This window comes from Rattus norvegicus, chromosome 9, assembly GCF_021556685.1.
Source record: "Rattus norvegicus strain SHRSP/BbbUtx chromosome 9, alternate assembly SHRSP_T2T, whole genome shotgun sequence".
Taxonomy (NCBI): domain Eukaryota; kingdom Metazoa; phylum Chordata; class Mammalia; order Rodentia; family Muridae; genus Rattus; species Rattus norvegicus.
The window spans coordinates 100,896,037-100,923,805 of NC_141542.1; the positions used below are offsets into that span (position 1 = coordinate 100,896,037).

At 44.5% G+C, this 27,769-nt stretch overlaps 1 protein-coding gene across 2 annotated transcripts in view; it reads right to left on the minus strand.

Moving 5' to 3' along the window:
* The window catches only part of Dner (delta/notch-like EGF repeat containing), a 302,538-nt gene that overhangs the window by 187,834 nt on the left and 86,935 nt on the right, over positions 1 to 27,769 (minus strand). For both annotated transcript variants that reach the window (XR_015628663.1, NM_001399331.1), the window contains 2 exon segments: positions 4,368 to 4,721; positions 1,989 to 2,083 (listed from right to left, as the gene is read on the minus strand). Coding sequence is in view for 1 of the 2 variants with exons in the window: in NM_001399331.1 (NP_001386260.1) it covers positions 1,989 to 2,083; positions 4,368 to 4,721 (449 nt within the window). In the remaining variant the exon portion in view is untranslated.

Consider the following 27,769-nt stretch of genomic DNA (forward strand, 5'->3'; position numbering starts at 1 on the left):
GTCATTCCCATCTTGCTCAGTCTGGGCCATCCTGGGGTTTCTGTCCACAGGATGCCACCTTTGAGAGGTCCAGAGAATGTCACGTTTGTTGAGAAGGAAGAAAGGGAACCTACTGAATGGGGTCAGCGAGTAGGACTGCTGAGGAAGGTTATAAAGGCGGATAGCCTGAGCCACACAAGAAAGAGCGGGAGGGAGGATGCTGCTGCAGGAGCAGACGCATAAGCTACTTGTTAAAATAGTGATGAACTGGTTTACCTCAAGCTCCCAACCTTGCCACTGTGGAAGGGACTCGGAAACACTTAACATGGGGTTCCCCCTGCTGGTGAAGCTAGGAGTGGCCTCACAATCCACCTCTTCCTATGGGGACATTCTTCCCAGACCTTCAGTGCCTATCTAGGCTGTCCTCTGTCAAGGTGACCTCACAGCCTAGGGAGGGGAGGGGCACAGGGGACAAATGAAGAGTCAGTTTAATAAAACCCTTCTGCCAGACATGGTTAGTAAGCTCACTGTTGGGAACGCCAGGCGGGCAGAGTTGGTCAGTACCCATGGGATAGGTGGATGGTGTGCCAATGCGTATAAATGAGAGCCAATGCACAGAACTAGCCGGGCAAAGCTACATGTCTCTTGCCTTCTAAAGTCCCCTGGGGTACTGATGGTGAGGACTAGAGTAGGAAGGGTGACAGTTAATGGAGCCAGAGAAGGACAGATGCGTCAGTGTGTCTGACATCCTAGAGCTGGCCCTTTCCAACTCCTAGCTGTGCCATCTTCCCTAAGTCTATGTAAGTCACCCATACACAGCAGTAGCTGGACAACCAAATCTGTTTTCTTTTGCCTCTTTTCTTTCTTTCTTTTTTTAATTTTATTTGTTTTTGGATATTTTATGCATTTACATTTCAACTGCTATCCCCTCCCCTTCCATACCCTCTCTCCCTCCCCCTGCTTCTGTGAGGATGCTCCCATTCCTACCCACCCACTCCAACCTCAAGCCCTAGCATTCTCCTACATTGGGGAAACGAGCCTTCACAGGACCAAGGGCTTTTCCTCCTCCCGATGCTGGACAATGCCATCCACTGCTACATATGTGGCTGGAGCCATGGGTTCCTCCATGTGAACTCATTGGTTGTTGGTTTAGTCTCTGGGAGCTCTGGTGGGGTCTGGTTGGTTGATATTGTTGTCTTCCTATGGGTTGCAAACCCTTTCAGCTCCTTCAGTGTCTTCTCTAACTTCTTCTCCATTGAGGTCCCCTTGTTCAGTCCAATGATTCGCTGCAACCATCCTCATCTGTTTCAGTAGGACTCTGGCAGAGTCTCTCAGGGGACGTCCATATCTGGCTCCTGTCAGCAAGCACTTCTGGGCATCAGCAATGGTGACCGGGTTTGGTGTTTGTATATGGGATGGATCCCCAGATGGGGCAGTCGCTGGACAATCTTTTCTTCAGTCTCTGCTCCACTCTTTGTCCCTGTATTTCCTCCCACGAGTATTTTGTTCTCCCTTTTGCTTTTGTATTTTGTTCTCCCTTGCCTCTTTTCTATCTCCCAGGAGACAATGGCCAGTCTGTCACCCAACAGCTTAAATTTAGAACCAAACACTTTTCCTAAGCGGCTTGCTTTGAAAGGGAAAGTCGTGATGTGTAGATTTTTGTTTTAATTTAGAGTAAATTACACAAATGAATTTAATAGTCCACTAAAATTTTGAGAAGGAAAAGTCACCTGGGAGAGGAAGTGGCAAGACTTCAAATCTTTTCTAATGCTTCAGGGTCTCTCCTGTCAGGTCTGACTTATCCAATCTGATTTCCCACAGCTGACCAGACCTCCCACCATGAGCCTCCTAACTCTTGTTTTGTGAGTGGCAGAGACCCGGTTCCTACATGGGATTCATTCAAGATTCCCACTGGATTGGCCAATGACACACCAAATGCATGGTAGGCACCCCCCACCACAGCACATATAGAGTTGATCATAACCAGCGTGAACCAAGAAAGCTCTTACTTTACAGAGGTGTTCTGTGGCACTTCAAAAGACACTAGGCGGCCACCTGCAGAGTTGTTGGAACTGGCATTCCCACAGGCGACATCAGGGACCACCTGGAAGAGAGAAGACCCATTACCCGGATGGAACCACAGTACAAGATAATAACATAAAGTAAAATCCACAAGCTGTGTTCCTTCTGTTTTGCTCAGTGATAACACTGTCGCCTGACCATGGCAGGGACTAGAACCTTAAAGACTGGAAAGAAAAGAAAAGCATCGCCATTTGATTTTGTCACCCAGCTTTTCAGAGAGCTATCAGCAAACAGGCAGGGTTGTTAACTGATGAATGGATGCTTCAGTGAAGACTCACTCTCTGCCTTCTCCATTTGGCCATTAGCCATTGGCTCCTGCTTTTGCAGATCCTAATGGTACTAACCCATGAAAGGACAGAGGCGTAAAGACTGCTAAGGACTAGCAGAAACCTTCTTGCCTAGAAGCAGCAGCCTCCATACCGCCAAAGACTCAGGGCCTTTGCTGAGAATGGGGCTCTGTGCCGAGGGTATCAGGAGCACCCAAGCCCTGCCTAGGTGGGGTTTGGAGAAGTATCCCTTCTCTTTCCTATGCTTTCTCCCAGTGCGGGAACTGATTCCAGGGTGGTACATAGGCAAGGTCTCTACTACTGAGCTACATTCCCCTAACCTAGAACTTGGGGTTTGGTTGTTGTAGGCTTTTACTTTTCAGTTAGTTTTTGTTTTAGGGTGTTTCGTTTGCTTTGGTTTGGTTTGGTTTGCTTTGGTTTGTCTTTTAAGAGTCTCACTATGGGGGTTGGGGATTTAGCTCAGTGGTAGAGCGCTTGCCTAGCAAGCGCAAGGCCCTGGGTTCGATCCCCAGCTCCGGAAAAAAAAAAAAAGAGTAAAGAGTCTCACTATGTAGGTCAGACTGGCCACAAACTGACAAGTACTGTTGAATGCCCAACTAAATATAAAATAAATATAAAACAAGTATTTTGCCCTTCTAAAAGGCCAGGGGACATTGAAGTAGAAGGGGTGGAGAGAATTTCAGACCCAGAGGACAGAGTGAAGGGAATGCTGACCTTCAAGCACGACACGGTGTTGGCACTCTTAAACTCACACTGGCTGTGATGACCTATAACGATCTGCACAGCATCCGGCCCATCAGCATCCTATCATGGGCTGGGGAGAGGCTCACAGGGTTCCATCCATCTAAAGATTTACACACAACTAATGCTTGAAGGGAGTAGGAGGGACATTTTCTTCAGTGGTGTAACCATTCGGCACCCATGCTCCTACTTACACACCCTCTTATGGACAACCATGATGAAAATGACTGCCTCACACAAGAGAAGATGGGAAAGCAGACAGCAGAGAGCTGGGATGGTGAGGGGGATTATTGCTTGAGCCAAGAGAGACCAATGGGTGAATATGAGCAAAATCCATATGCATATATATAAAAGTCATAATAAACTCATTATCATGCATAATTAGTATATGCTAATAGCACAGACTATATATACTATGTATATACCATATATACTGTACATATAACATATAGCTATCTGCTAGATACTATATATAGCTAATAGCATATATTAATTATAGACAAAAATTGGAATTTTTATTTTATTTTTTAATTAAAGTCAAAAATTCTAAAGTTTATTGCAAGATGTGATGGTTGAAGCCTGGAATCCCAGCACCTGGGATACTGAAGAGGACCACACAAGTCTAAGGCTGGTCTAGGCCATACAGTGAGTGCCGGGCCAGACTGGACTACACTTAAGACTCCTACAGAAGCAGGGGCAAAAGGTTTGTAAGAGAACCAGAGTGAAACAGTATCATCTGAGACATAAAAGGACCACCAGACTCATACATTCATGGTAATTGGATCATCAATACATGGTCCCGAGATACACACACACATCCTTGTGTGTCCACACGCACATTGAACTAGCTCCAAAATTCCAAATTAATGCCCAGAAATGTATGCGGAAATTATTCTGGGAAATAACCTAATTCATTTTTTTAAAATTTTTGTTGAATCCTTTTGTTTTCCTCAGAAAATCATCACAGAATCTGGACTTGGTGGGCAGGGGAAGGCATATGCAGACCTGTGCACTGTAACAAGTTAGAGGTTGGCCTCAGCGGCCTAGACCTTGTCAGTACTAGAGTACTTGCCTGGCATCTGTAAAGTTCTAGGTTCAATCCCCAGTGCTGGAAAAAGTCATGTATACAAGTAAAGGTGGATGCAGGGTTACATACGTGGTTTGCTCAGTGACTCACGTAAAGGCCTTCTATTTTTATTGCTTGTATTAAAACTGCTAGGATTGTTTTGACGTTTCTGTTTTCTCCTGTGAAAAACACATGCCACGCAATATTCTTACCTCTACTTGATCCCATTTCATTTCTACAACTTTCTGCCCTGTTTTTGGCTGCCAAGTTGGCAGGGTCACGGTTGCCTGAGAGCGGGGCAGGATTATGTCGGGCTCCTGGGTGGCGGGGACAGGCTGAAGCTGTCTGGGTGCCATGGACTCTGTCCAGCCAGAGGTTGGAATACTGGGAAGTGGTTGTTCACAGTTAAGACCTTCATATCCATCATTGCAAATGCAGAGGTAGCTGTCACTGCTGCTGCTGCTGCTGCTGCTGCTGCTGCTGCTGCTGCTGCTGCTGCTGCTGCTGCTGCTGCTGCTGCAGTTGCCATGGTGACAAGGGTTGCTGGCACAAGGATCTGCAACAAACTAAAAAGAGACCATAAATGGGTCAATTATTCCCTCACAAGGAATATGGTGTTAATGATAGGAAATTAGCTGCCTGGCTTCCAGCTCTGCTCTCTTAACACAGTTAAGAGAGAGCACACAAGCCTTTGCTCTCCACGCTGCTGCCCCCACTCCAAAATCATCCCAGCAGGACACTCATCCCAGATAGCAAGAGAAACGTGATAACAAACAGCCTACCCCAACCCTTAGCCCCAGACCACATGGATTTCAGGAACACATCATTGAGTAGAACATTTTAGACAACAAGTTTAAAGTAAGACTCTTCGGAAAAGACTTTGTCATAAGAGGCTGGTCATAACAAATGCCATCGGGGATCTAAATTGGAATCTTTTTCACATCCTGAACCTTTTGCAAGATTTCTGAATAAGAAATGGCTGTCCAATTTCTGGCTTGTCTGTCTCTCGCAACTTCCTACCTGATCCTGTGAACAGATCTTTAAGATAGTGTTATTGAATTAATAGTTTCCGGGGCCATCTGATCCTACGATAGTCTGGCTGGGAGAGAGCGCAGTGAGAACTTCAGCAGTTTTGTGAGGTTTTTGGTCCCATCACTCTGCAGGGTCATCACAGAGAAACAAGATCTCAGTGGATAGGAAGGCAGTTCTATGTGTCCTCATTGTGTGCACGATGCTCTTGGTCTCTTTAGCTGCTGACCTTGGAAGGGACGTTTGTTGGTCCTTGGGAAAACATGACAGACCAGAGGCACAAGGACCACCTGCTCCTCTGGAGCTGGCACCAGAGTTGGGAATGGAGTCCTGAGCCATTCAGTTACAATTTGTTCCCGTGATAAAGGAAAATTCAATCACAACCACTACACCCCAGCTTCTCAGAGCTGAGTGCAGAATAGAATTCACTACGGAATCAACGGCACAGAAAGGGGACTCTCCGTTCCCTTGCTCAAATGTGTTTGCACAACAAGGCTATGTGGCCAGAATTCTGCACGGTAAAATGGCCCTCCTTATGCTAATTATACCCATCAAACAGTTTCCAGCAGACTCCTTCAGGGATGGAAGATTGGGAACTGAATCAAACGAAGCTCCACAAACCCCACATCACTTCTGTACCACATCACCCGGAACCTCTACCATCAGTGGGTTAGCCTCCAAAGAGAGCACCAACACAGCCAACAACTCTGAGTACTTATAATCGATAATCACAGCGTAAACCCCACTCACCATTCCAAGACGGTGAAACCCGCCCCTCCTTGCACCTTCTTTGTAGACTACAGGTCTCTGGGCTGTGTGAAGCCTCCCACCTCAGGGCCATGCCACGTGCTGGTACACTTCCTGGAGTCTCCTCTCCAGACTCTGCAGTAGCTCCCTACGCCACCATAGGTGTTCTCCATAGGTGAAGACTTACCTCACTATGAAATCTAAAAGAATCCTTTCTCCCTGTCCCCCCTGCCCCAAAATAGTGAGCAGCATGAATGAGAGACTTTCAAGTGCCCTACTTACTGCTCTATTTCCAACACATCGAGATGGGAAGACTTTTAAAAGAGCGTTGAAATAAATAAATATGGATGAATTGATTGATATTTGGACAACATGTGATGGGGGTGGGGGATAGAAGCTGCATCTTTCGTCAAAAATCTTGGCTCGCTTTCAGTTTATTTTTAGGGCAGCCCAGTGGAGTGAGTGTCACCTCAAGAATTAGTTGACAGGAGGAAGGAAGGATTTAATTAGCTAGAACAAAGGGGACAATTGCAAACATGTTTCTGAAATCAACGTTTAAATCATCCAAGGTTGACCTTGTCGCAAAGAAAAAATTGGATCCGCGAACCAAAAAAAAAGAGGCAGAACTCCATTTAAATCAGAAGGGATCGATGCAGAAATTAATTCCCAGAAGCTGAAGCTCAAAGCTCAAAGCAGCTGAAAGAATTGGTGGCATTGAGGTGAGACTGACATTCTAGGGACAAGGAGGCTCTGGGTCCTCAGTTCCATCACCACAGTCAACTGCTGAGCCATCTCGCTCTCAGAGGGGCCAAGTGTCCTTCCAGGGACATCAGACCAGCTGTCAATACCCTCTAAAGAACCTTCTGGTGGATGTGCCACCTTCCTAAGGCATGAGGCTACCAGATGTGTGGCTATTGGGTATGATGCCCACCGCGCCCCTCAAATGTCTACACAATACTCCAGAAGAACACTGAAGCTGCCTCATCCTTACAACCTATGCCCCTGAATCTGTGTCACTGCTGGGATGTGGGATGATTCTGGGATGTTAAGGTTGAGAAAGAGCCACTGTAGCCACTAACCAATACCAGCACACTACCACATCTGCTGCCCAGCCGGGAATGATCCCTCTAATTCATCTCCACCGATGTGACATCAAATTATCATGCCCTTTTTTTTTTTTATTAACTTGAGTATTTCTTATATACATTTCGAGTGTTATTCCCTTTCCCGGTTTCCGGGCAAACATCCCCCTCCCCCTCCCCTTCCTTATGGGTGTTCCCCTCCCAACCCTCCCCCCATTGCCGCCCTCCCCCCACCAGTCTAGTTCACTGGGGGTTCAGTCTTAGCAGGACCCAGGGCTTCCCCTTCCACTGGTGCTCTTACTAGGATATTCATTGCTACCTATGAGGTCAGAGTCCAGGGTCAGTCCATGTATAGTCTTTAGGTAGTGGCTTAGTCCCTGGAAGCTCTGGTTGCTTAGCATTGTTGTACATATGGGGTCTCGAGCCCCTTCAAGATCTTCCAGTTCTTTCTCTGATTCCTTCAACGGGGGTCCTATTCTCAGTTCAGTGGTTTGCTGCTGGCATTCGCCTCTGTATTTGCTGTATTCTGGCTGTGTCTCTCAGGAGCGATCTACATCCGGCTCCTGTCGGTCTGCACTTCTTTGCTTCATCCATCTTGTCTAATTGGGTGGCTGTATATGTATGGGTCACATGTGAGGCAGGCTCTGAATGGGTGTTCCTTCAGTCTCTGTTTTAATCTTTGCCTCTCTCTTCCCTGCCAAGGGTATTCTTGTTCCCCTTTTAAAGAAGGAGTGAAGCATTCACATTTTGATCATCCGTCTTGAGTTTCATTTGTTCTAGGTATCTAGGGTAATTCAAGCATTTGGGCTAATAGCCACTTATCAATGAGTGCATACCATGTATGTCTTTCTGTGAGTGGGTTAGCTCACTCAGGATGATATTTTCCAGTTCCAACCATTTGCCTACGAATTTCATAAACTCGTTGTTTTTGATAGCTGAGTAATATTCCATTGTGTAGATGTACCACATTTTCTGTATCCATTCCTCTGTTGAAGGGCATCTGGGTTCTTTCCAGCTTCTGGCTATTATAAATAAGGCTGCAATGAACATAGTGGAGCACGTGTCTTTTTTATATGTTGGGGCATCTTTTGGGTATATGCCCAAGAGAGGTATAGCTGGATCCTCAGGCAGTTCAATGTCCAATTTTCTGAGGAACCTCCAGACTGATTTCCAGAATGGTTGTACCAGTCTGCAATCCCACCAACAATGGAGGAGTGTTCCTCTTTCTCCACATCCTCGCCAGCATCTGTTGTCCCCTGAGTTTTTGATCATAGCCATTCTCACTGGTGTGAGGTGAAATCTCAGGGTTGTTTTGATTTGCATTTCCCTTATGACTAAAGATGTTGAACATTTCTTTAGGTGTTTCTCAGCCATTTGGCATTCCTCAGCTGTGAATTCTTTGTTTAGCTCTGAACCCCATTTTTAATAGGGTTATTTGTTTCTCTGCGGTCTAACTTCTTGAGTTCTTTGTATATTTTGGATATAAGGCCTCTATCTGTTATAGGATTGGTAAAGATCTTTTCCCAATCTGTTGGTTGCCGTTTTGTCCTAACCACAGTGTCCTTTGCCTTACAGAAGCTTTGCAGTTTTATGAGATCCCATTTGTCGATTCTTGATCTTAGAGCGTAAGCCATTGGTGTTTTGTTCAGGAAATTTTTTCCAGTGCCCATATCATGCCCTTTGAATCAAGCAAAGGGTAAGTTCCATTTCTTCAGACAAGAGAAATTAATAGGAACTGAGTGTCTATGATGAATACCACCTCAAACGCGTTGTTTCTGTGCATCTGTGTTTGTCCATGTGTGCGTGGTATGTTTGTACATGTTCATGTGAACCCACATGAGCATGTGTGTGAACATGTGTGTGAAGGCCAAAGGCAACACCAGGCACCCATCCCTCACTCCTCTCCACTTAATGCTTTGAGGTAAACTCTCCCAATGATCTTATGAGCTTACCAATGGTCTTACTAGCTGGCCAGAAATCTCCAGTAATCTATCCATTTGTACACCCTCAGTGTTGGAGTCAAAGGCACAAGTCACCCCATACAGCTTGAGGAGCTGGAATTCAGACTCAGATTATTTCGCTGGTGTGACCAGTACATCTCCCACTGAGCCAGCCCCTGAGCGCTCAAATGTGTGTTTGGAAAATAGGCAGAGTAAGAGGACCACTCCGTAGCTATTGATTGAGGGCTTACTGTGTGGCTGGAACTGCTCCATGCCTGGCAATCGATGCTAAAAGCTCAAACGACCACCAAATCTGCCCTGTGGAGTTCACACCTAGTAACCTAGTACAGAAGACAAGTCCAGCCTGCCACACACTGTGTACGGCCACCGCGTCTCTAAGATGGGCACATTTGTTATGTTATCACTGCTGTCTGTTGGCCCTAAAGAAATGACTGATTCAGAATAGAAGCCCAGGTCTCAATGGATTCTTACCAGCCTGTATGTTCTGCCTCCAGCTCTTCAACTATCCCTTCCCTCCCTCCATCATCTCGACACAGACCTTGGTTTCTAGGACCTGCCAGGTATTCCCCTGCCTCACAGCCTTTATACTGGTTATCCCTTAGCCTGGAAAGCCTTCATTTTGGCAGCTGCTTTAAGCTACCTGTGGGACTTTGCTCACTATTGTTTTCTGATGAGGACGTCCCCAGGCATCCTTGTTATTAGTGTAGTCTCCATCCCTTGTCAATGACTCCTCCTCTCCTACTTTATTTTCCCCGAAGATCTGACATCTTCTACCATGTTGGAAAAAAAGAGTATTACTTTCTGACTTCCTTTATTATAACGTAAGCCTGTGAGGTCAGGTTCTTTTCCTATCTGTTAAGTTCACTTGAATGTCCCCAACCCCGGTGCCTGGCACCCCGAAGCTGCTAAGAGGCCAAGTGGGGAGGAGGGACTTTGAGTGAAAGAAGCTGCTTTGGGGTGTATCATATGTCAAATGGGAAATATTGAGAACCTTAAGTAATCTCATAGCTGCATTTGTAGAAGGGCTAAATAACTTTCAATCTACTATAAAACTATAAAAGCAGGTAGTCTCTACCACCCTGGACCCATGCAGTAGAGTGAGTTTGTATAGTGTGCAGCCACTGCCTGAGAAGGCAGGAAAGGGAGTGCTTCATTGTGCCATCTTGATGCTGGGCTCACAAGCACAACCCACCCAGTACCGCCTGAGGGCTTGAGATCCAAACCCGGATTATTCTGTTATCAGGGCAAAGCTCTCAACTTAGAGAATCAAGCACATCTCTGTCCTCAGAGACCAGCTGAAAAGGTGGGATGGGAAGGACCTCACAGTCCAGAAATGCTCAGAAAGTCTGCACCGGCCAACTAGGATGGGACCAGAGCCAACACAGCTCTGGCTCCGTGAGTTTGGTGCTATGGGAGGCTGAGGAAGAATGCCAGAGAATACCTGGATTCTACTCTCCTGTGTGGGTGACCTTGGGCAAGTAAAGGAAGTGCCCTAGGCTCAGCATCCCCAGAATGACAGGAAGAGGGAGACCCAGCATCTTTTGCTTCCTAGAGTGTCTGTGCTGCCCACAGGGATGGCTTTGAATGCAGCTGGCATCCCCATGCTGACAGACAGCCAAACAGTGAAGCCAGGGTCCAAATGTCACAGCACTTCTGTCTGGAAAAGGAATTCTTCCTCGTTCCCTTAGTAAAGGTCTCGACTATGTTCTAACACCGAGTCCACAAGTGTTTCTCACTAGGAATAAATGAGAAGAAATCCACACTTCTGTACCAGGCAAACTCAGTCAATCACTTGGCTAAACCTAGAGGCACAAATCTTACTAAAGTACACAGCCCTGTACCTTAATTATCTCAGCATCATCAGCATCAGCATCAGCAGCAGCAGCAGCAGCAGCAGCAGCAGCAGCAGCATCAGCATCATCTCCATATTAAGAACTCTCAGCCCACTCAGTAATGATTCCAAGATCAACCTGGGCAGTTGAAACATCCCCTCAGTTCTTCATTGGTTTCTTAATTCTTGCCTGTGAGGTGAACCCCACTTGTGAGTAGGCTAAATGACACTGGAATTAAAATTCAAACTCATCACCATGACAGAAAGTCATTAAACAGGAACTCTGATGTGCCTAATTGTTTTCCTGCTTCTTTCCCATGTTTCTAGAACACGAGGCCCTTGGAAGCCATCTTGAATTCTCTCAGGCTCTCACTCTAGTCTGGTCAGCATGTAAAGAGTCTTTCTGGTGTATCATGAAGTCCTGTCCAGCTGCAGACATAAGAGGAACTGAATGCAGCTTGAAGCTTTCTTCAAAACCTGACCCAACCTCTGGCACTTGTTTCTATTCCAAGCCATATTCTCAGGAAAAACCCCCGACCACACAGTGCCAACAACATTGCAGCTTCAAACAGAATGCTTGCCTTCTCTCAGTCACTCAAGATAACATTATTTCCCTCAGAATCTTGACACACTGCTCCAGTGTTTGTGTTTCTGTTCTTTCAGAGGCACCAACCATGGTAAAAAAAAACTCCTACAAAGTCACAATCCTATAAACCCAGGAAGCCTGTCAACTCTTGCCTCCCGGACTGCTTAGGAAGAGAAGCCTGCAAGCAAACTGCCAATTAACTTGCCTGTGATCGTCTCAGGGCTGCTGAGAAGTTTTCTTGTAAGGTCTACACACACTCTTGGGAAGACTCCTTAACCTGATAGAGTATCCACATTCAAAAAAAAGAAGCCCCCAGCAAGCATCATTTTTATTCGTAAAATGGTGAAAGGCTTCTCTCTGAAGCTGAGAACAAAGCAAAGATATTGACTGTGGCCGAGACACTGAGCACCATACAAAAGGCTCGAGCCAGTACAGAGAGGCAAAAAAAAAAAAAAAAGAGCCGGGGTGTAGCCGAGGAGGGGTGGTAATTCACAGACTGTAGGATTATGCATGCAGATAAGTTATTAGATCGTGGAACTTCAGAAAGTTTGCTGGATGCAAGATGAAGATTTTAAAACCACTACACGGGGCTGCTGAGAGGGCTGGAGGGGAAAGGCACTTATCATTCAAGCCTGACAACGGGAGTTCGATCCCCAGAACCAACAATAAAGGAATGAGAAAACTAATTCCTGAAAGTTGTCCTCCACTCACATGCCGTGACAAACACACACCTGCATTCACACACACACACACACACACACACACACACACACACACACATCATTCAAACACACACAGCAATAATTAATCATATATACTTATATACATTTGAGACATGTTTTCACTGTGTAGCTCTGGCTATCCTGGGACTCACTATGGTAGACCAGGCTGGCCTCACAGTCACAGAGTCCCACCTGCCTCTGCCTCATCGAGTGCTGGGATTAAAGGTGTGTTGCTATGCCAGCTCAAAACACTTCTTTTGGTTAGAGTTCTAAAGCAGTTCAAGATGTAGCCATCATTGCTAATTAAAAAGCAATAAAAGAAACTTCTATTCAAAGGAAAAAAAGTCTAAGCCTTATAGCAAAATTCTGTGGTTAACATAGCACGAAGTTAAGATTCTCACTGTACTGGGCACTGGTTTGGAGGCTGGAGGATAATAGCATTTCTGAGTGAACGAGAAGGAATTAGCAGTTGTGAGCCACCACATGGTTGCTGGGATTTGAACTCAGGACCTCTGGAAGAGCTTAATCTTCTATCTAATCTAACTGCTTAATCATTTCTCCAGTCATTGGAAAAGGCTTTTAGGTCATGAAGTGACACGTGTGTTATATGCCTGACTGGTGTGAGTATTTTGGGGTGTCTTTCTCTCTGCAGGCATGCAAAATTTCCTCTGCTCTCTTTTTGGCATCTCTAACCAGAAATGGAAATGACTGCTCTAATTTGTCAACCCATCTGCTCCAAGGGGCTGGATCAGAAGGGTGGCTCTATAGACAAACTGAAAGTCCTCATGTTGTCTAACTTCATTACCTGGAGATAATCCTTCTATGTGCTGCAGACCTTGTACAGGCAGCTTCACTAGGCAATGAACTAAGAAGGAAACAAAGAAATATCAAGTCATAGGGGAGCAGGCCATAGATCTCCAGCAGCAACTGTTTTTAACTCAATGAGAGCTCGAAATGCCCAATTGCATATATGTTCAGATAAATGGCAGGAGAGAAATCTACTAGCCAACAACATCTGCTCGTGTGTGTGTGTGTGTGTGTGTGTGTGTGTGTGTGTGTGTGTGTACACTAAGGGGGGCATTTTAAATCTTTTAAAGTCAGAAGAAACAAAGAAAATCTAGTAAAGTTTTATTAAAATAGGATAGAAGATTTCAACCAGAAAAGTCCTACCAACTTAAAAGAGCCATGTGCAATAGACGCAGGAAACATAAATGGCCACCAACAGAGAGGAGTCCGCAGGCTAAGAGTCAAGGCAGGGAGTAGAGGGACAAGGCAGAAAGACACCATCGCCTTGGCTTTGCAGACCTGTGAACACAGGGTGGCCCTCCTCACAGCCTGAAGTGAAAACATTCCACCTGCACATCAGGACTTCTGGGACACAGAGAGGTGGCCCCTGCCACTGCAAGCTAAGGCTCACATCAATAGAGATAGCACCTGTTAGAGAGGACCTGCAGAGACTTGAACTGTCAGAGTGGGGGATACCCACGGGCCCCCCTACCAGCTCAGAGGAGGAGAGGGGGAGGGGGAAGGATTGTGGGAGGGAATGACCAAGAGGGGGTAGTGTAAAATAATAAGTAAAAAATAAATAAATAATAAAAGAGGAACATCTGCAGAAATATGCAGCAGATGCACGGGGTTTCTAAGACAATCTACAGTGCTGATCATTCAAATCACCTCTTTAAAAGGCAAATAGTTAGCACTACAATTAAGGCATAAAATTAGAAGGTTAGAAAAATCCCACTGGGAAAATCCTCAATAACACTCAGCCATATGGAATCAAAGGCTTCCTGGTGAACTCATTCCCCAGCCCAGAGCATCTTGTGAATTGCTTCAAACATGTTGATGGCACCCATCTCATTCCCTAAGGCTTGCAAGCTGAGCCTGGAAAAACCATTAGTGAACAAAGATTACAGGTACTATGACTTGCCTTGGCTCTGAAAATAATATGGACCCCCATAAGATAAAACTTTGTTGATGGAAAATTTCAGTATTTGACCCTTCTATGGTAAAAGATTGACTGATGGTCAAATCCACCTTGGTTTTAAAATGTGCTTTCAAACATCGAATCAGGTAAAAGGTGCTTTGATTCAAAGATGAGTTTGAATGGGGGTACGGGGGATGAAAGAGATTCTCAAGTTTCAAAACAAGAGAGTTCGCAACCAGAAAATCAGCTGAAGAAGCGATTACACTAACCACAAGGCTAACAGACTTAGATGTGAAGGCTGGGATTTGAGAGGGAGACGTCACACAGAGATGGGAAATACAGCTCTCAGCATAGCCAAGAAGGGTGGCAATGGTGTAAAATATCCCGAGGTCTCCCCAGCTGCTTAGAAAAGAGGACAGAATAGGAACTAAGTAAATCTACAAGCCAGCCTGGAGAAAAGACAGAAGGAAGTCTAACATCCCTCCAACGTCTTCAGATGAATGAGGGTCTCATGGGTTACCAAATTCTCCCTCATCATTGTCCCATGTGTCCATTGACCTTTCTTTGATGATGTAAGACAAGAAATTTAGATTAAAATGTGCTAGGAGTGATGGCGTGACAGCTCACACAGCTCAGGACACGGGACAATCACACACACGCATGCGTACACACCAGCACTTACAGTGAGCTCAGGATATAAAACTACAAGTCACACAAGGAAGGAGACCACAGTGTGACCCAATACAATGTGTGGAACCATGGACTACGGATCAGCAGAACCCCTCTTCTATTACACAGAACCACACTCATGCAGTTCAGAAGACTCCTTGCCTAGAGTCTATCTGAAAGTTTGTGATTGCCCCACTTAGTTCCTTTGATGAGCTGACTTGATTACTTGTCCTGGTTCCTTTAATGAGATGACTTAAAACAAGGAATATTAATAGCTAAGCTTTCCAAATGCTTACATTATGCCTGGCGCCATTTTCAATGCCTTCCCTGTGTGTGCCCATTTAATCTTCCCTGCAGCCCAATGAGGTAGGTACTATTGTCTGTGTATTATATCTGAGGTGTTCAAACTGAGTGGAGTAAGTTACCATGGCTGCTCAGCTGACAATGTGACAAGAATTCTAATCAAGGCCAAACAATACAAGTCCACCCAAAATCCCACTTGCTATCTAGTTTTCTAATTTGTCAAGTTGTTCCAAAATTCATACAAGACATGAAAGTATTGCCAAGGTAATTTGACAAATAGAGATGCCTTATCCCTACAGCATACGGATAAGGTTATGGGATAGCTATACTACGTGACAATGGGGAAGTCCAACTGGACAAATACAGCAGAGGAGAAGGCATAGAATTTGCATATACTGAAATAGACATAATAAGATATTAAAATTAGCATAGGACAGGGCCTGGAGAATTGGCTCTGAGGTTAAGAACACTTGCTGCTTTTCTAGGGGACCCAGATTCAGCTCTTTGCACCTACATCTACAGCTCATAACCATCTCTAACTCTAGTCCTAAGGGATCCAATACCCATTTGTGATCTCCAAGGGCCCCAGGCAAACACACGATGCACAGATGTACAGGCAGTGAAATACTTACATACATAAAATTAATTACATTAATTAAAAGATACCAGGGGACTTAGAAACGTTTTAGTAAGTGGTATATATAACTTCCCATCCCTGTGGATGACATAAAGCTCTTGTTCATCCCAAGATCATTAGAGAACCTAGGGACATCCCTGGTGGGACAGTGACCAGGAATTATGTGTATGTTCAGGGGTTGCACAGAACTGGCTCCGCCCTTCACTGGCTGTTGTGTTCTGAAGAGCTGGTCCCATTTCTCAGCAGCAGCAGTACTGCAGGCCCTGAGGGTCCTGTGCAGTACAGTAGAGCTGACCCTGGTGCTAGGGGCACAGGTGAGCCAGCCTGGAGAGTGAAAACCTGGGAGAGCTGACTCTGCCATTTGTCTGCCATGAGGTGGCGTACGTGCATAGTGATGTCCTCCTCTCCACCACCATCTGTGGGAGTTGGGAGATCTGGCCCCGAGAGCATGAGAGAGGAAGAGCTAGCACTGCCCAGTGGATATAGCACTCAGGAGGCAAGCCCAGTACCTTGCCTGGGACACACACTGGAGCTGGCCCTGATGGCAAAGGCATAGCTGAGTCAGCCCCAAGGATGTGAGAGCAGGAGAACTGGCCCAGCCCCTCATAACCTGAGGGAGACTAAGCCCTGTGCCTTGACTGGGCTGCATGGAGTGGCTCTGGAGGGATGGGTACAGGTGAACTGCCCTGAGGGCGTGAGAGCAAGTGATCTAATCCTGTCTCTTGCTGATGGTGGCATTGGATGGCCTAGCAGGAGCAGTGCTGGCGTGCTCCCTCTGGTGGTGCAAAGAAGGGAGAGAGAGCACACTGACCAACTCAGCTCTGCCCAGGCCACCCCAAAATCTCTATCATCTGCGAATGGTTGGGACACATGAAAGGCCAGTCCGGCTGATCCAAAGCTGCAGGATCTCCATGACACAGGGCAACAACAAGATAACCAGGAGGAGTCCTGGTGAGGATCCAGTATTGATGGTGTCACAGAAGCCAGAGACCTCGAACCAAACCAATGTCTCATTGCAATGAACATTTCCAAGTAAGGATGTACTGTGGGACACCCTGTGACACACTGCAGCTTCTACAAGATGTTTTCTATGCTTCCTGTGTTTGTTTTGTTTTTTATTTTGGGGAGAAGGCTGTAAGAGTGAAGGGCAGATAAGAGGGGACAGGGAGATGAGCAGGACTGGGGTACATGACGTGAAATTCACAAAGAACCAATAAAAAGTTAATTTAAAAAGAAAAACAAATACACCATGAAGGTTGAAATCAGATGAACAACTGAGAAACTGCCCAGCATCCAACACACACAAACTTCCCCTAAGTACATAATTTGGTCCACTTTATGAAATAAAGGTACATTTTTTCTTCTTTCAAACAGCTACAAAGTAGCTTGGATGTAAGTTATTGGGGCAGAGCTGTTTAATAATTAAAACTATCAGTAATAATAATAATAATAATAATAATAATAATAATAATAATAATAATAATAATTTAGCCTGAGGTGTTTAGGGGGATATTACTATAATACTAAGACCACTGTGAAAGAGAAAGTGTGTGGATCTCCGGTTTACATAAAAATTATTGTTGTGATACAATATACTCTTAAACCCTCATTAAAATGTGCCCACGAGAGTGATTCCAAAGCAGATTAAGTAAGGAAGTAGCACCTCCTCTGAATGCAGGCCACTCATCCCATGAGCCACAGGCCCAAAAGAAGTAAGATAGAAAAAGAAGAAAACCCAGAGGGCAAGCACTCTCTCCCCCACCCCCTCCTCTCCCTCTTCTTCCCCTCCTCCTCCCCTTCTTAATACTGACATCTTTATATTGGACTCCCTGACATCTAGAACCATCAGAAATAAATTATTATTCTATGACTTATCCAGTGCATGACAGCCTTCTCACCATAGCCTGTCACCTTCTGAACTCCTACCACTCTTGGGTTCTGGGAGTTCACCAAACACAGTGTGGATGTTTCAGGTATCCATTGAAATCTGAAGACAATGACTGTGTAGTCCAGCACAATTTGGACCAAGTCCCAGCACAGTGGGTCATATAACCTCACCTTATAACAACTACTCAACTCCCCAGAGTCCCTGTGTGGTCTATGAGGTTCTGCTAAGGAGACTTTGGGACTCACATTCAGAATTCTCACCAGTGCAGTGGAGGACCATGGCGGCTCATTCACGTTATCAAGTAGACTGGGTTAATAGAACACAAGCCACATGTATGGCTGGGGATCAGACTTTCCCAGCATTCCTGATGAACTGAGAAACCTGGATGGAACCCATCCCCAGCACTGATGGGAAGGCCTCTGACAGGGCTGATTACAGTCAACAGGGACTCCTCTCTAATCAAGGAGAAGCATTCGAGCTACAGACCATCAGCTGACATCAGACTGGGACAAAGCCAGCTATCCACAGGAATGCCCACTGTGAGAGCTGTCCCTCTGAAGGTTACTGTGGATCCAGAACTGAGTGAAACATTCTAGATTTGTTGTTCTTTGTACTTTGACAAAATGGCCAGGGTATGGACGACACCAAACCCTTTATTACGGTTTAACCTTGACCAACATCTGGCATTGCAACTGTTAAGCCAGTTATCTTACCTCAGTCCTTACCTCTTGGCCTGGTAAATATCTATCTACGAAGGACTCTGGTCATCGATTTTCATTGTCCCATCTATGGCCATACAGAGGGGGACATAGATACATTAATAAAAAATTTTTAAATGACTCAAACAGTCTTACCATATCTTAAAAAACAAAAACTTAATCCAATATATCAAAATTATTTTAGACTAAATTGCGGTGTTTTTCTATTCAAAGCCAATGTGACTTACTGAAAGGAAACAATGGCCTACCTCTGTTTAAAATCCAATCACATTCCTGATCATTAAAACATTTGCATTGCAAAGCATCTGCCACGAGATACAGTTATCAGCATCTCTGATGCCGCCAATTCTTCAGGGAAGATTTTTCATCCAACAAAGCCATTTGAGGAAAGAAAAATCTAATTTTGCTGAATACAATGTAGATTAATTACTGGCTCATTCTATAAATATCACATCTAAAAACAGAATGTTTGCTGGTAAAGAAATAAAATCCAAACAGCGTGACCACTCACTACCCTAGCATTTTCAGTGGCTTGGCAGTCAGTGCCTGCTATTACAGAAAGCAAAACAGAACCTTCCAGGACACAACTGCAGCATTCACCTGCCTTACAGCCACATCGAATTCAATTTATGAGCTATAACACAATCTAGGCATTGTCTAGGAAATGAAACTGCCAATGGAAATTCTCATATCCTGGGTGAGTGTTCTATAGCGATGCTGCACTCGTGGAAAACATTATTTCTTAGCCTAAATAATAAACTTGGCAGAGGGGTTGGGGATTTAGCTCAGTGGTAGAGCGCTTGCCTAGCGAGCGCAAGGCCCTGGGTTCGGTCCCCAGCTCCGGAAAAAAAAGAAAAAAAAATAATAAACTTGGCAGAAAGGTTGGACCTAGTTTAGAGGTGAGAAAGCCAAGCAGTGGCATTAACACATACTACAGAAGCAACAACCAAGATGGTTTACGAGAGCCTCCTTACCCGAGAGCGCCTCTGTCTTCTGGATGATACGGGACTTGGTAGGGGAAGTTCTTCCTCCTAATTCTTTAAGGTCCTGGAAGGGTATTTCTGGTCAGTTGAGTCTGAGCACACATCCAGTGATAACGGTCATTGCCTATTATTCATTCTGAGACACCTTAGTCTTGTTTCAGCTGAAGACCCCTACATGTGCATGCCAGCTAATGAACAGGCTCTACCCCTCAGATGAAGCCAGTTAGGGGCAAAGAAAGAATAATTTTGTGTTGAGTGCTGCAAGGAATTCAACTTTTGTATCTGAAGATGAGAATCTGGAAACTCAAGACCCAGCAGAAAAACCCTAAGAAACCAACTTATCAGATCCTAAGAATCTCTGAAGCTGGGGCTGGGGATTTAGCTCAGTGGTAGAGCGCTTACCTAGGAAGCGCAAAGCCCTGGGTTCGGTCCCCAGCTCCAAAAAAAAGAACAAAAAAAAAAAAGAGAGAGAGAGAGAATCTCTGAAGCTACCGAGTTCCCAGAAGTCCATGCTCAGGGAGCACGAAGACATCTCTCTACGTTAACTATGCTGTCCTTTTTGATTGGCAGTCATGACATCCTAAACCAGAGTGGGATCTGCAGACCCAGAGACTGGGTTTCAGTCTTTCTGAGCTACAGCAGGGTTATCTCTAGGCTAGAAGACAAGAAAAGGTCAAAGCTAAGAGTCCAAACTTGGAGGTCTTGACTTCCTGTATTGTCTTGTTTGGTGGCTGAACAATGAGTCTGGAATGCAAGGGAGCCTAGGTTCTAGGCACGGCACCATAGATGGGCAGGAGGTCAGGGGCAGGGAGGTTGGCTTAGCAGATAAAGTGCCAGGCCAGCAAGGCAGCTAGCCTACAACTCCAGCACAGCTGGATTCTTGGGGGCAGATCAGCTAAGCTAAACTGTTTCAAGCTGGGGTCAAAGCAAGAGACTCTGTCGCAAGAAGTTAGACTGCAGGGAGACAAATAACCCTACTGAAAAAATGGGGTTCAGAGCTAAATAAAGAATTCACAGCTGAGGAATGCCAAATGGCTAAGAAACACCTAAAGAAATGTTCAACATCTTTAGTCATAAGGGAAATGCAAATCAAAACAACCCTGAGATTTCACCTCACACCAGTGAGAATGGCTAAAATCAAAAACTCAGGTGACAGCAAATGCTGGTTAGGATGTGGAGAAAGAGGAACACTCCTCCATTGTTGGTGAGATTGCAGACTGGTAAAACCATTCTGGAAATTAGTCTGGAGGTTCCTCAGAAAATTGGACATTGAACTGCCTGAGGATCCAGCTATACCTCTCTTGGGCATATACCCAAAAGATGCTCCAACATATAAAAAAGACACGTGTTCCACTATGTTCATAGCAGCCTTATTTATAATAGCCAGAAGCTGGAAAGAACCCAGATGCCCTTCAACAGAGGAATGGATACAGAAAATGTGGTACATCTACACAATGGAATATTACTCAGCTATCAAAAACAATGGCTTTATGAAATTCATAGGCAAATGGATGGAACTGGAAAATATCATCCTGAGTGAGGTAACCTAATCACAGAAAAACACACATGGTATGCACTCATTGATAAGTGAATATTAGCCCAAATGCTTGAATTATCCTAGATGCACAGAACACGCAAACTCAAGAAGGATGACCAAAATGCGAATGCTTCATTCCTTCTTTAAAAGGGGAACAAGAATACCCTTGGGAGGGAATAGGGAAGCAAAGTTTAGAACAGAGGCAGAAGAAACACCCATTCAGAGCCTGCCCCACAAGTGGCCCATACATATCCAGTCACCAAACTAGATAAGATGAATGAAACAAAGAAGTGCAGGCGGACAGGAACCGGATGTACATCTTTCCTGAGAGACACAGCCAGAATACAGCAAATACATAGTTGAAAGCCATCATTAAACCACTGAACTGAGAACGGGAGCCCATTGAAGGAATTTTAGAAAGGACTGAAAGAGCTTGAAGGGGCTCGAGACCCCATATGAACAACAATGCCAAGCAACCAGAGCTTCCAGGGACTAAGCCACTACCTAAAGACTATGCATGGACTGACCCTGGGCTCCAACCTCATAGGTAGCAATGAATAGCCTAGTAAGAGCACCAGTGGAAGGGGAAGCCCTTGGTCCTGCTAAGACTGAACCCCCAGTGAAAGTGATTGTTGGGAGCAGGGCGGTAGTGGGGGGAGGATAGGGAGGGGAACACCCATAGAGAAGGAGAGGGGGAAGGATTAGGGGGATGTTGGCCCAGAAACCAGGAAAGGGAATAACAATCGAAATGTAAATAAGAAATATCCAAGTTAATAAAGATGAAAAAAAATAAGGTAGAGAGGAATCGAGGAAGACTTCTGGTCTCTTTATGGATGCATACTCATGTGAATGTACACACACACACACACACACACACACACACACACACGCATGCATGAGCGCGCGCACACACACACATGAAATGAGGAAAGAGAAATAATGAGGAACAGAGGGAGAGAGTTAGTTCCTGGCTTCCTCACAGGCAGCTGGGGAAATCAAATATACAGAACATTATTATCCAAAGCAGTTAGCTGAAGTTGCAGTTACCTCGAATTTCCACGATACAATCACTTAGAGTCTAACACACTCAATGGCTGCTTAAGACTTTATTAAGATTGGAAACTAATCTACCAAGACACCATCTTCCCAGCTCAGCAGTAACAGGGATAGCCGAGGGCTTGTGAAGTAAAAGGAACACTTTTCTTTGGCTGCTGATAGGGTTGCCTATGGTCCAGTGTGTGGCTCCACACCTATGTGCAAAGGACCAACACTAACTGGACTCAGTACATTATCACAAAACAGAGGACATGACATTGGGAGGAGGATGTGTTGAGGTGCTCTAGGGAAAATGGGAAAGGGAGATGGGGTTGCATATCAAAATATACTGTATACATATATAAAATTCTCAAGGTAAGTAAGAGCACCAGTGGAAGGGGAAGCCCTTGGTCCTGCCAAGACTGAACCCCCAGTGAACATGATTGTTGGGGGGAGGGTGGTAATGGGGGGAGGATGGGGAGGGGAAGTCTACATAGAAGGGGAGGGGGAGGGGTTAGGGGGATGTTGGCCCAGAAACCAGGAAGGGGAATAACAATCAAAATGTAAATAATACATACTCAAGTTAATAAAGATAAAAAAATTCTCAAGGTATTAAAAATGTATTTTCAATACCACAACAGTTACATTATGTCAGCAAACTCAGACCTCTGGTAAATATGTCTCATGAATAATTGTGTCCCATCTTTCTTCCTTTGTCCTCAGAAACACTGCCAATGAAGGAATACAAACTGATAGCTTTCATGGTACCAGAAGGTGCAACGTAATCTTCTAGGGAAGAAATGTCATCAACAGGCTTTCTCAGCTGGGATACCTGTGAGCTGTCCTAATGGCCAGTGTATCAAGAGGTGCTCTTGGATACAATAGGATTACAAATGTTATGGAGTAACCAACAACTTTCTGATTGGATTTAAGGCCTACTCCACTGGAGGAAACACATACCTGGCACTGTAAATATAGTCAAGAATCCATGGTTGGGAGCTCATAGACTCTGGGTGAACTTACTGTTATTTTGAGATCTGGACATAGCATCAAATTGGCCCACTCAATTGGTATCTTCTTACAGCTCAGTACCTCGTCAGAAAGTAATTAAGACAAACACTCAAAACTGATCAGAGTGTAGAAGATAAATGTGTGTCTCTGAAGTATCTGCCACAAATGGGACATCTGTCTTGAATTCTCTCCCCCAAGACCCAGAGTCCACCACAGAAGATTGTAAGAGCCAGAGATCAGGGAGGACCAGAGAAAAATAATGTCGTGGACAGAGTAAGACTGCACTGGGGACCTCCCGGCAGCTCTCCTTGCCTGTGCAATACCTGCATCACAAGGTCAAGCCAACCAACATTCAAGAATGGAGGGAAAAAATAAAAAATAAAATAAAGAATGGAGGGAGAGGGATTCATGAGTCCCCATCCCTAGCTGTGGACAGAATGTAGCTTCTACAAAAGAAAGGATCAGTTTTCATTAAGGGTATGGCACCTCATAGGTGGACTTCACAGAGTCCCGTACCCATGAGTAGATGGGCAATGTAAATTGAACCTGGTGGATTATTAAGAAGAAAAAAAAAAAGACATGAAGTTGGAAGGTGGTATGGAATAGGGAAAGGGTCCAAGAGAAGTTTAGGGGCAGATTTTGGAGTGAATGTGGTCAAATACATTGTAAGTATGTAGGAAGCTCTCAAAGAATTAATGTATTATTATTGTAAAAAGGAAGACGAAGCAAGGAGTCGAAAGAACAATATTTTCCATCCTCATGTATGTCATCTCCTTTCACAGATCATCATGAATAAATTGAAGGAACTATCTAGAATAAGCAGAATTCAGGCCCAACAGAGGTCTGACTCTTACAATGTTTGTAGCCTTTAACAGTCCAGACTGCCGCCAAACAAAAAGCCTAGCACGGGCAGAGTGAGACTTGCAAACTCACTTTAAATTGTAGGCCTTACTTGGAGATGCGGTCAATGATTGTCCGTAGCCAAGGACAACAGCACGCTTATGTGTATGGGGGGAGATGTTTACACGGTTCCAGCCAAGATCTAACAACTTGTGCTTTCTCCCTTACCAAAGGGTCCTGAACATAGCTAACACTACAACATATGAAAGCCGAGGCCTCAAAAGGCAAAAGAGTGGATATTCCAAACCTTCATTCATTTCAAAGAATGAAATAAATCCAGTGAATAGGAAAGTGTATATTCCACTCAATCTTAACAAAAATCAAGGTGGAGAGAATTGGAAGAAAAGAAAGGAGAGAAGAAGGGGAGAGAAAGAAAGAGGAAGGTGGAGGGAGAGGAGGGCGGGGGGGGGCACTCCTTGATTCCGCAGCAATAAATTTGCATTCTAACACACAGATTATGACAGGTTTAGTTTTCAGCATTTGGATCCAATTTATTCAAATAATTGCAACCTAATTACACCGAGCTATTTTAAATACTGATTTGCTTCCCATTTAATTTAAAGTCTTGTCACCTGTGACTATTATTCCAAATAAGTTCCTCAGAGTTTAGACAATGGCAAATTAATTATAATGTTTTTAATTAGCTTTGCGGAGAAGCAACTGTTCTTCACAACCTACAGCCTCCAAGAAGGAGTGTTAGAGACAGACCCTGTCACACGCGTCGGCGAGAACTCTTTATCTGTCCACCTTTTAGAAGGAAAAAAAGAGTTTACAGTTTCGTGATATTTGTTTATGAGCTGTGTGTGTGCGTGTGTGTGTGTGTGTGTGTGTGTGTGTGTGTGTGTACATTCACACACACATTGGCCATGACAAACATATAGAGATCAGAGGACAACCTGCTAGAGTCAGCTCTCACCTCTGTGTGACTTCTCCCAGGCATAGAACTCAGGCCACCGAGCTTAGCAGTTGCCACTTTTACCTGCCAAGCCTTCTCATCAGCCCCATTTTCCTAATATTTTGGTCGTTGTTTTCTACACCCCATAATGAACCCAGAAAAATCCAATCCCCAGGCTTTGATTTTGGAGAAAATCAAGTAACCAAATATACTCATGAAAATAAAAGTAAGTATTCTGTGTTGTCGTTTTTAGTGTGTGATTGCAGACTGGATGTTCTGTGTCACTATTGCTGGGGAGATGTGGATAAATGTCTATTTATTCCAGATAGGGAACCAAAACAGCAGACCAAAGTACAATATCACAGACGTCCAACTTGGTGAGCCATATCACCAAAAGCCTCTCTCAGCATGAATGAGCGTTCATGACACCTGTTGTGCAGGAAACAATCTGCAGGCAGCTCAACAGGTTGGAGTTGTCCTTCTCCATATCTCAGTTGGTCTGAACCACTTTCAGGCAACTTGGCTGGTCTCTACTTCTTCTAAGTTGTTACTCTGTGCAGTATCTCTCAGCAGTTCTTACAGCTTATACATGTTTAGGGTAGGAGGACCTTAGTGAATCTGGTCAGTTTCAGGGACTTCCTGAAGCCATTAAGTTGTTAACTTCCTGAGAGATGGATATACACCTCTTAGAATATCCCGTTGTCTCAGCCCCTTTTAACATCTTAACACACTTCCCCCCACATAGGATGTTTTTCTGGAAAAAACTGTTACACAACACTGAAGCTTTAGCAATTTTCAGCCCAAACTCTGAGACTTTCTCGTAGGCCTTCTTTAATCTAGTTTGAATATAATAAACACAGAGGGGGGGGGAGAGGGAGAGAGAGAGAGAGAGAGAGAGAGAGAGAGAGAGAGAGAGAGAGAGATTCTTACAGAAAGAGCAAGTAGGTAGATAGAGTTAGACATGATGGCATGACACTACTCACTGTTTCAAATGCTAGCCATTTTATCAAACTCTATCCTTTAACATCTTTGAGGAAAATGTCATATGAAATTGGGAGATTAGTAAAAATTTTACATTGGCTATTGACAGTTGGCAAAGTTGTTTCTTGCCTTCCAGTCATTAGTGGCCTCTCAGGATGGCTTAAAGTCATAGCAAAGGTGTTGGGTACAATATTTACTTGTTCTGAGTGTGACAAATTAACCTGGTCCAGAGGAGAGAACCAGACCTTAAACTAAAAACACAGCTCACATTTGAGATCCAGAAGTCTTGTCCCTCTTCCCTCTTTGCTATGCAAAGCCAAGGGTTTTTTTTTTTCCTATCTGTTTAAGCTTTTAAAATGTCCCATTTCCGTTAGGAATGGTGGCATGCGTCTGTGATCCCAGCACTCAGTGCACAGGCAAGAATATCAGGTGTTTAAGGCCATCCTTGGCTACATATCAATGTTTGAGGTCAGCCTCAGGTTACAGGAGACCTGTCTCAAAAGGGGAGCTATCTATTCCCACAGCATAGGGAGTATGTAGACAAACATATTTAAGGCATTAGCAATGTGCCTGTTAGGGAGCAGACACAATACTGTCCAATAGTGAGTGGTGTTACCCAGAATTCTAAGGTTGGTTATATTCCATGGACTGAGTTTCCAGGCAGGTCAGCAAACTCTCTTAAAGCCTGAGAGTAAGTAATTAAGGGTTCTTTTATTGTTATGAAGTATAGAAGAAGAGAGAAACAACCAGGGTGATAGTCCTTCACACTTGAGAAGACTGACTGCAGGAACCAATATGAAGCCAAGAAGAATGTTGTTGGGAGTGGAGGCCACAGGGATATACCTCTTCTGGCCTGTCTGCTGCACTGGGCAGGCAGCACATCTTCCACAGAGAATGAGAGGAACATTGCTCCCACTGCAGTGAATGGAAAGATAGGAGAAAAAATAAATGTAGAAAGTAACTAGGGGACGGTCAGAAGGAGGGGCTGAACAAAACTCAATGCTGGCTGTTTAACTTCAACTTTTTCATGTCTTCTCCTGTCCAAACTTCTTTCATATCATAATTATAAGAACAGATATCACTACAATCCACATTGGCCCCATAGTTGACGTTTCCTTTATGCCAAGTAATTAAATGTCACTCATTGAATTTCAGTCACCAGTCTATCTCTTTAAAAAAAAAAAAAAAAAGATGGCTGTTGTCAATCACTGTATGGTGGGGATAAAATGAACCATGGGATGGAGGCGGAGCATCTCTGTATGGGGGTGAGTACTTGGTACATCCCAAAGGCACATGCTTTGGTGCTTTGTGCAGAAATATACAATTCTCTCTGCTTCCCTGACAGAGATCCTGCCGAACCATTCAAGAACCACCAACCTCACACTGTGATGGGAAGTCCCCTTGAAAAGTGTTATGGACTGAGCTTATCCCCCAAAACTCATATGTTGAAGTCTTCGCCCAGTACCTCAGAATGTCATCATCTTTAAGGATTTAAAGAGATGGTTAAATACAAAGGAAGCTATTAAGATGAGGACCTAGGGGGTTGGGGATTTAGCTCAGTGGTAGAGCGCTTGCCTAGCAAGTGCAAGGCCCTGGGTTCGGTCCCCAGCTCCGGAAAAAAAAAAGAAAAAAAAAAGATGAGGACCTAATCAAGGCCTTATACAATGTGAGAGACCTCCTACATGCCGAGGGAGGTCATGTTAGGACATAGCAATAAGGCAAGTCACCTGAAAGTCAAGGAAAGAGACCTCAGAGGAAATCAACTAAACCAGCATTTGATCTCGGACTTGCATCCTGCATATAATAGGAAAGCAAAGCTCTTGTTTATAAACCACGTGGCCTACGGTACTTTCTTATAGTAGTTGGAATAAACTAACACAGGAAGCCAGAGAGAGGGTTCATCAGACAAAATCACTTGCTGCCAAGCCTGGTGACCTGAGTTCAATTCCCTGCTCCCATAGAAGGAGGGAATTCCATAAACTATCCTCTGACCTAAGAACATGTACAAAATAAGATAAATGTAATTAATTTTTGACCTTTTTGTTGCATGTGTGTGTGTGTTTCCAAATATAAGAAAAGCTCTTAGTGGCCAGATTAGTAAACGTTTTTACAAAGTATCTTAATATTACAGATATTAAAGCAAAAGTGATACATGATAACTGTATAGATACACC